The 9,852-nt window shown below is 50.9% G+C and overlaps 1 protein-coding gene across 1 annotated transcript; it reads right to left on the bottom strand.

Annotated features, from left to right (window-relative positions):
* Positions 1-5,004: 5,004 nt before the first annotated feature.
* LOC100899530 (delta-sarcoglycan) lies at positions 5,005-7,633 on the bottom strand. The gene is made up of 5 exons (XM_029112636.1): positions 7,324-7,633; positions 6,084-6,091; positions 5,733-6,019; positions 5,471-5,594; positions 5,005-5,340 (listed from the first exon to the last, which is right to left on the bottom strand). Exons 1-5 carry the CDS (start codon positions 7,631-7,633, stop codon positions 5,086-5,088), a joined length of 984 nt encoding a protein of 327 aa, XP_028968469.1. The 3' UTR covers positions 5,005-5,085.
* Positions 7,634-9,852: the final 2,219 nt, after the last annotated feature.

The raw sequence follows: 9,852 nt of genomic DNA, 5'->3' as shown, positions 1-9,852 counted from the left end.
GAAAAAATATCCCTTTTGCCCCTTCGGATATGGCGATTTCGTTCACATTGAGAGAGCGATAGATACCCAGACTTCACACGAGCGAGAGGAGGAAGCACACGGGGAGGCAAAATGAAAAAATGGATTCCCCTTCTGTGGGCCGAGTCACGATAATCTCGGCTCCGGAGTGAGCGAGCCGCACTTGATGAGGATTGTTCCCTGAAGTGTGAAATGGCTTTTTCACGGTCCGCTTCCTAGCCGATTCAGGGATTGTCAAAGCGGTTCTCTCTTTTACACCGACACATCGCTTTTTTCGGCGGTGGACTTTGGACTCTCAAATTTCCCTCCACGATCCCCTTCCACTTCCATAGAACCTACATTTTCTTTGCTCTCGCTTCCTCGAACCGCTCCAGTCTCCTAGGTGGCGGGCTCTTCCTTGAACGCAATAAGAACCGTCTTATGTTTCACCCTTGCGCAGTATAAGGAAAGGAGTCATGTGTCGTCGGTCAGTCGTCACGGACGATGGATGATTCTCTAAGCGCCGAACATGCTCTAGGACTCATCATGATGTTGCATATTCAGCTCATGAAGCTTATGTACCCACCTCTGTTTGACACGACGAAAGTGGAAGAAAGAGTCGATAGCATAGTTCCATAGCGAATATGACGGATCAGATAGGATTCGGGAAGGAGGCGACCCAGAGACGAAGTGAACTCGAATGTGAACCCCGATGTGCGCACATCACACTGACTTCCACAGAGGAAGACCAGCCTCTCCAGGCTGGCATACTGAGAACCAGGAACGTGACATCCTTGTCTGGAGCGGAGAGCGAAGCCATACGCGTCCAGAGGGGAATATTGCCGGGAAGCCTGAGCAATGTCATCTGTACATGCAATGACGCATTCTTCGAAAAAGAGGAAATACTGGAACGACTGATGTGTGACTCGACAAAGGAGCATCCTCAGAGACTAGATGCTACACCAGAACTCTCTTACGGCGGTAGGTTCGAGGAGCTGACGATTTCTGCATATTTCCATTCTAGATCAAAGAGTAGTCTTTCCTCAATACATAACTCGCCGCTGTGCTAAGTGGCGAGAACTCGCTACTGATTGTGAGATGAGAGCGTCAAGCAAATGAGAATAAACTGATGGCAGTGACAATAATTATTACCCGTCTTTACGAGCGGTGTTCCGTCCATACCTGATCCAGACATACAGCATTCGGCGAAACGGTCGGTATCACGTTGAGGATATAAATTATTCGGATCCGTTTAATGAGCATATTCGCTTCTCCAGTCGTGTAGGCCCGGTCTCTCGAAACAATGTAACTCTGAACGGTACCAGGAGGGACGCCCAATCGCGTTCGGGGGAAAACGGAAGTGTAGTGTGACGGAGGAGTACCTGGCTTCCCAAGAATTGTGGAGGATGACTGTCGACTTCAGCTGAGACAGACGCTCAAGAGCATTGTTGCAGACGACTTCTACTCATCAATGAGCGGCAGTCTCCTTTGCTGAGGAGCGTCTCTTGTGCTCCCTTATCACTCTTGTCAGATCCACGAAAAGGTCGAGAAGGCAGGACCCCGAGAAAGCGAATCCCTCTCTGCCAGGAGCGATATAGCCGCGGGAAGCCGTTCAAGCGATACGTGCACATGCTGAGTGCTCTCGCTAAGAATACGCGAATGCTTTTCACCGACACCAGAATAAGGCTCGAGCCTCTTCTTCGCTCTGACCCAGTCTGAATTCGTTCTGACGAGCTCGCTAACTTCCGCCAAATCTTGGAGCCGACGACGGGAAAGACAAGCGGGTGGTGCCTCGCGGGAGCTTCTTGGGAGATTTCGCGATAAAAATGGAACACTCCAGCAGCACCCGCGAATGAAGGAGCCATTTCCATCCGACTTTCTGACAGCTCCCGAGAAGCCCGGAAGAAGTGCTTCAGAGAGGCGTCTCGTATGATCGAGTGGAAATCTGATGTCTGCAATCGAGAAGCGACCATTAATATTCACCTGTCGATCGATTGATGATTGAGCTATGGCAGGAGCCAGCTCAGCTATCCCGGTCAGAATTCCAGCGAGAGGGTCAAGCCTGATTGCTGCTTGAGAATCCGAGGCCCGAAGCTCAGCTTTCGGGTATCTGATGGCTCCTCTCGAGATCAGATCACTGGTTGTCCCAGATGGCGATAGATTCCCGATCCCCAGTGGCTCCTTAGCATGCAACGTCGGAGAAGTCCCTTGTGAAGGTTGGGACTCTGTTTATATCTTATTGTTGCACCATACAGCTGTTGCCTCCTCACGAAGCGGGGACGGTTGTCATCGAAGGAGGTAACATCTGCCGCTGACTTCAAACAACACAGTGAAACGCCGCGCTGCGCTGGTCTCAGAGGCAAGGCGATGACGCAGCACTCGCACGAACTCCAAGTTCAGGCGTTCTGTCGGCCCACGATTCTCGGCCGCTCGAAGCCATTATTTGCTCAGCCAGGTGCTAGATGAAGCTACATCGTCGCCCGTCCGCGGAGAAGGTAGGAAACAGACTTGGTTGTTTGTTTATTTCACAACAGATCCTCCCGGATTCCAGACATATATAGATTATTCACATAGAAATTATCGGAAATAATCTCTGACCGTTGCTCTTTTTGTTTGAGCTGTGTGCTGCTCAAGGAGAAAGAGCTCTGCCAGTTGACTCTTTAAGCTCGCTTCTGAGGCTGCATTTCCTATGGGCTTCGGTAACCGATTCCGAAGTGCCGGTAAATGACGGCTGAAGCTATGGCTCGTTGACGTCTGTTTCCCAGCCGGTATCCCTCGAGTACAATGATTGCTCTGACCGACTTATTGGGGTGATTCAGGGAGTCAGATGGTCCATCTGGATCTATGCGTCCTGCGGTGACCTTGTGTACCAGGATTTCCTGTCTGAGGGAGGCTAAGCCTTTGACTTTTAGTATTCTGAATTTGGAATACCATTTGGAAGCTGACGAGTCACGTTGCAGACCTCTCATCGCCCTGAGAGCGTCACTTCGTAGTACCAGCGCGATTCGGATGACATTTTCATACGAGCCTCCCCAAAGAGCAACGCAGTAAAATATCACAGGTTCAAATAAGGCTCTTTATAGGTGCTTGGACGGGAAAGTTGATTTTAGCACCTATTCTTCCGAGTCGTGAGAGGGAGGCAATCGCAAGAATACATGCCCAGATATGGACTGCAGGTAGGGGATCCATTCCATGTGCTCGTTGAGCACTTGGAAAAAAACCTTGTATAGGAAGGGGACGAAAGATATCGGCCGGAAGACCGGAGCCAGAGCGCCTGATAGAAGGCGGGCAAACTCTGCCAGATATCGACCAGGGACATTTTCCAAGGGACCGTCGAGGTCCGATCTTACGCTACTCACAGTGCTGCTAAACTCATGGGGCTCAACGGGGCGCTGAGAGAAACTGTTGGCATTCCGGCTTGGGGAGTCGGGTAACGGCAAGTCCACACTCGAACACAGATCGAGAACATTCGATTCATTCGGGCTGCACTGAGGATTCTCGTGCGGTGGCATCGTCTCTTGACAATAGGGAAGAAGAAGCCCCGGCCAGCCCAGCCCACTGGCACATGTAGCGGACAGAGGCTCCGCTCTACATGAGAAAGTCCTCGGAACGCTGATCGTGGCGAAAGATTTTGGACTACTCTCCTCATCCGGGCATAGACGAGAACTACGGAGCGTATGCACCCCGCGATTGATTATCATATTCCCCGGATCGCCCATACAGTATCCTTGATTGCTCACTGGCCCCAGCAACAGCTGAATCATATGGGCTTAGCAGATCGACCGTCCCGTCGATGAGCGTATTCACGGTGCCCGATATTGTCTGGTGCATTCATCGTAGATTCAGGATCCAAATAGCCTGCTTCACGACCGGAGATTCTGTATTAAATCATCGAATTCGAGCCTTCTTTGTTTTTTATTTGTTCTTCATCCCCGTTGCTCTTTCCTTTGCGGCGTGATTTGGGAGGAAGACTTCGAATTCCCCAGCCGACGCTCACAGCGGAAAATCCCCGACCAATACTAATGATTGGAACACGATCAGCTGCGGGCGATTAAAGGCCTGTGACCCGCGAGTGCGATGAATATCTCATTCAAGGTGTCAAGACTCAGGGAGCGAAATTTGCTCACTCAGTCGTAAAGGTGATCGCACATACTGATCCCAAGATACCACAGGTGATGCGAAACCTGGTTTTTCTATTCTATTCCGTTTCTTAATCGGCTGGGTCAAGCGAAAAAAGTATCACGGCTTACCCTCAGATTTTAGATTTCACATCTGAATATGATGTCTCCTCACTCCCAGGAGTTCTGGTGTCCGACACACGGTATCGATTCTCCTCATTCACGATAAAACCGTGTTTGGTAATATCTTGAATTGATCGATCTCATGATTTCATGAACAAGAAAGGTCGTGGAATATTTTCCCCTTGAACCAATAGTTTCCGAGATATCGACAGAAAGAGGTCCGGATCTCGAGGATCAATGGATTCGGGATGATCGAGTTCTACCATTCAGATATCATATCGTCGGCCGCTTGACGCCTCTCTTGTCGCTTCGACTGCTTCTCACGAACTTATGGGGGCTTCTGTAGTAGACTCGAGGAAAAAATAATTGCTCCAAACGGCTCTCATCTACTTTTCCCTCAGCCGAAATCGAAAAATGGTCGATCGATGGGCCCCCGCTTTCTCCTCGGTTTGGGAGGGGTGGTCCTACCGAATGTACTCACTGCCCTGCAGAAGGATGTGGAAGCTCCCTATAGGCTCAGTTTTCGATCCAAAATGAGCCGGCCGTCACCGTACATACACCCATTACACATGAACGTATGTACATATATCCATTTTTCGACTTGGTCTATGTCGGAGCGGATCCAGTCATGCGGAAATATGTACATGCACAGTGCCGGTGCTCTTGAGGAATGCGCGCAAACTCAGAACTCAGACGTAATCCCAGCGAATCACGGCCGCAGAAGCCCGAGCTCTTCGCTGGAAAACTCGAGAAGTAATCGTTCTAGCATACGGCTTTTATTTTGTTTGATCATTATCAGCGTGAGTAGGAGATGTCGCGATAGTGTCTAGGAATCATAGTCGAGATCTCAGGGTGGTCTCGGGAAGATTGCTTCGTCCTCTTGATCTTTGCAGAAATTCACACTAGCATTGCAGTTCTCCTCGTCGGATACATAGAAGACTTTCCCATTCTTGCAGGTACACAATGCGAAAGACGTGGTATCGACTTTCGAGTTTGCGGAAGACGAGTCTCCTCGATGATGGAACTCCCGTTTAGCCCGAACACTCTTCAACTCAGACACGGGCAGATTCTTGATTTCGAGCTTCGGACTGTCGATAATCACCTGTAAGAGCGATGCCTCTGATTGCACGATTCCGGAGAGAAGTTTGACTCCTCCGAAGCTCCACGACGTGATCGGAATATTGTACCCCATGATCTGAGACAATATAGCCAATCTCTAGCTCTCTACTTACTGCACCGTTATCAGATTCCAGTCCAACATCCACACCAGACTTGAGGACCACATACTCAGACTTAGAAACGACCACGGTGTCACCCCCGCTGCGGACAGTGACCTTTTCCGTTGGTGAGCCGACCCTACGAGAGGAAGAGCTCAGTCAGACAGAAAAAGTCCGAGAGGAGAGGGAGAAAAATGTGCAAATGTACAATGCCCGGATCCCCTTCCCCGTCCATGGCAAAACTGCCGACCCGGAACGGCCTGAAGACTTATCTCACCTGAAATCTTCAGTTGGATCACCACGTATCGTTCCTGATATGAGTGAGCCCTGGAGCGTGAATCCTGCGGATGCTTCGATCGGAATATTGCTCGCAGAGATAAGAACTTCATCGATACCAGCTTGGAACACAACATTATCTCCACTGGAGGTTGAATGAACTGCGAACACGCTCCCGCGAACGTCCAAGCTTCCGTCTGACAAGGTCAGGGAGTTGACTTTCCCGGTGCGAGCGTTGGATTCGATATGGATGCCTCGCCCCGACGATAACACGAAGCCATCGATTCCCTACGATCACGAGAATTTCCTTCAGAATCGGATCCTCAAGTTTCTTGCATACATCCGATCCAACTACTTCAGCTGACGGCGATTCCGCGAAGTCAGTCTTGGCTAGATCTTTGCCTGAATACATGTGTGATGGTATGAAAACCCGCTTGAATCTCGCGAACAGTCGTCGCATTCTGGAGTCATGTGCGGGATATTCAAGTATCTTTCCTAAGAGTCCAACTCCGCCGCGATTGTTCGGCCAACTTCCGTGAGGGAGACAGGCCAGCATGCACAATCAGGGAACCCTTGCGAATTGACTCCCGGCCGTACAAGAACGGTGAGAGAAGGCGACTGATATTGCCGCAGGTGCCCATTCACTCTAAATAGTCGTATTGAGTCCGAGAACCATCCTCTGTGGGATCGGGGGTCCCGATGCGCAGGGTCGATTTCTTCTCGGATTCATGAGTGTTCAGGGTTTCGGTGTTGGGGGAGAGCTTCTCTGAGTGAAGGCCCCCGAGCGCACTACGCGATATCCAGACAATGCGTCATCAGAAAATACTAAGCATTGCGAGAAATTCGGATGCTCATCCCAAGCGAGAAGAAAGCGCTCTGAAGTCGGCTGGCTGGAAAATGTCGAAGCGACCACCGAGTAATCCAAAACGACCGAGGGCGAATCCGGCATGTCGGAGTGAACCCGTTCGTCAAAATAGACAAATACTCGATTTACGATCTTCCGCAAGCGCTAGCCGACCGTCACCACGCAAGTATCCGGGACTTTTTCCGGTAGGCCGACTATACTGCGGAGATGTTCTCCAATCCATCGATAAGAGTTTTAAGGAAAGAATTTTTAGTCGTTGGCGTCGGTCAAATGGAAGAGCAACCAGCGAAGATCTTGAAACTATTCAGTAGGTGTGATATCCGCATATCTTATTCACGAATGGCCGCGGTTGTGTACTGGAAACCAGAATCCGTCGATGCGATCTGGATGGAGGGCCTCGTGGAGCAACAAGAAAAATGGGGCCTCACGCCCCGCAGGAATCGTAGGGCTCGCGCTCTGGGCCTCGTGGGGTAATCCAGCACCAGCACAAGGTCTGCAGTGTACCGTTTCTTTCACGTTTGTTTTACTTGTTTACCACAGGAGACAAAACTCAGGCAAGGGCCGCACACATAGTGAAGTTTACTGAATAGAGAACGAATTAAGCACGAGCCCTGAACGACACTGAGGCGATCATGAGCCCTCAAACGCTTCGCATGTCTCTACCAAAACAGGGGCGCGGTTTCCACATTTTCCTGCTGAATTCTGAAAACCGGGTGGAATCTGAAACGACGTACCCTGTTGCGACTAATGTGCGTGAGCTGACTAGTCCTCAGCATTTCAGCGAAAATGACATCATCCTTGAACCACAGTTCTGACTCTGATGAAAATTTCACTGACTTCAAACCACCATTTGTCACATGGAAAATCCGTATTAGAAAAATGTTCATGGAGAGTGTACAGCTGCCTATCAGCGCCGTGAGTATAATCAGCAGTTGGAAGCCAAAAAGAGATGTTGACGGAGAATAAGTCCCGTGAATCTTGGTTGGGGACCCCTCACATGAGGTTGAATTAACTTCTACCCCATCGATCAGCTCCATTCCGGATCGAGGAGGCAAGCCCGTATCGTACGGAGATCACAGGAGCCTTGATGATCGGGATGGGAATGGAACACGTTCGACGTCTTTTCAGATCGTCCCTCACGTCTTCGCAGCACCTGAATCGAAACGAGGGACGTCCAGAGCGGACTCCCCCTACAGAGTGCGATGTCAGCGCCCTCTTCGACAGACCCTTTCCAGAGGGAGGCAAGAGAGGGAGAACAGTCATCGTGGGGCCGATGCGGGACTAAGTCCCGAAGAGTTTGCTTGACAGAGGAAAGAATCGGATGTCGTCTCGCCCTGTACTGTATCGCCGCATTGTGTCGTATGGCGCCCTAATGCAAGTTTCATGTTTCCTTGGGAACCTGAGCCTTGGGAGCTCGCATATTTCCGCGGTGCTTTCTTCGGGGAAAGTGTCGGTTACAGGCGGGATCCATCCACTGGGATGTACCTCGAGATATGAACTCGACTATTGTCCTCGTCGTCTTCACTGTTTGGTCGCCCATCGGAGCAGCTACTTTGGGAAAGTCGCCGTTTACTCATGTGTACCATCACCACAGGGCGTCCAATATGTATGATGTGATGAGGACAATATGAATCGCATCGAGGCATCCGGACAGCTGTGTCTGCCGATAAAGGCTATTCTTGTCGCCAATATGAGAGGGGGCGTGGTCGCAGTGTGTTCCGGAGAGGACCCTCCGCGGGAGCCAAGCTTGCGTTGAGGGTAAAAAGAGGCCAATGAAAAAAATCGGAGCTCCATAGGAACAAAAATTCCATGAATCCAATAGGTCATCAGCTGTTCAGCTGCTGAATCAATCGCACCATAGCGGGAAATCTATTCAACAGACGAAAAAAGTCAACAGAATTGTATCCTCGAGCGGACGGCGAAGAGTCATACGCTCTCACAACGATGCGCGACCGTGGCATGATCGATTCGACGAGCGGGCCGATACCCGAGCCAGCCCGGATCGCACACAAGTGGGACTTTGAGACGCGGGAAATACGTGGCATAAATGAGGTATCATTCGAAAGCAATGGGGCGATTCGAAAACTCGGCTCGAACGGGTCGAATGAGAGGAGCGAGCTCCAAGGCCACATTCTCATCTCGCGCCTTATCCTTGGGCTCGACACTCGGTGATGCGAGGAGTGAGGAACGGATTCTGCTCGAAGATTGTAAGAGGCAGAACACCACAGACGCCCTCATGTTGGATTCTCACGGTGATCCGCGTGTGGAGTCATGCGTCATTCCTCGCAGCTTCGTATGCTTAAGAATGTAAATTCAATCTATGGGTACAAATACATGAGGCCGCCACCGAGGAAATCGAGCCAGACGTTCTGAGATGAACTTGCCGAAATGGCTGGATTCGCGAGCAACTGATGACCAGCTAGAGCCTTCTTCATGCCTGGATCGTTTATCCGACGGGCAGTCGGAGGATGCATGCGGGCTTACGCGGAAAACGGACAGAAATCGTGCCGATCCCGCTGAGGAACCCAGATGAGTGGCAAGGATCGCGCACGTATGGCAGCCCTGAGCGGAAAAGGAGATTCGATCCTCGAGCACCGCGAAATTGCCCCTCGACTGCTTCGCGATTCATCCAGTAATGCAGACAGCGATAGAGGCTTTTCCGAACTCCTGGGACTTTTGGGGCATCCCTCGGACCAGATGGCTTACGCTGCAAGTGACGTGATGGCGGGACTTTCAGCGAGAGTGACCTCCGCGAGGATCCAAGGAGAAGCGAACAGTATGCGAACGACTCGTACAGTATTCAGACTTCGCGTCCGTCGACTCTTAGCCCCTATGATGGACGATCGGCGGACTTCCACCCCCCACCCCCTTCCCTGACTTGTTATGAGCAGCTTTCGCTGAGCACGTGCAAAAGTATGGTAGAACTCTGAACACTTTCTACTGTATGAGGCACACTGAAATGCCAGGAGACACCATGAGAGCCCAAACGATGCTAAGTCTGCACTCGGAGTCCATTCCATTCTGCTTTTGACTCCGAGAAGACACGTACAGTAAGCTTCGCCATATCGGTGCTCCGCGCAATCGGATCTACTTCTTATAGAGGCCGAGAGTGTCTGGAGTCGCAACCTCGATGTCTTAGACCCCGCCTGATCTGATCCCCAGCCTAACTCGACCTTTTTAAGCGCCTCCAAGAAGATCCGATCAGACGGAGCTCACTTTATACCTTCCGCCGGGAGGAATATGCCAAGCTCATGAT

This window comes from Galendromus occidentalis, unplaced genomic scaffold (genome assembly GCF_000255335.2).
Source record: "Galendromus occidentalis unplaced genomic scaffold, Mocc_1.1 scf7180000075708, whole genome shotgun sequence".
NCBI classification, from domain to species: Eukaryota; Metazoa; Arthropoda; class Arachnida; order Mesostigmata; family Phytoseiidae; genus Galendromus; species Galendromus occidentalis.
This window is presented reverse-complemented; position numbering and strand designations above follow the sequence as displayed.

Coding starts and splice junctions, on each gene's coding strand:
- LOC100899530 (XM_029112636.1), bottom strand. CDS start 7,633: ATGGAGCTGATCGATGGGGTAGAAGTTAATTCAACCTCATGTGAGGGG. Junction 5,595..5,732: donor GATCCAACTGAAGATTTCAG/GTGAGATAAGTC, acceptor TTCCTCTCGTAG/GGTCGGCTCACCAACGGAAA. Junction 5,341..5,470: donor TGGAATCTGATAACGGTGCA/GTAAGTAGAGAG, acceptor TCGCTCTTACAG/GTGATTATCGACAGTCCGAA.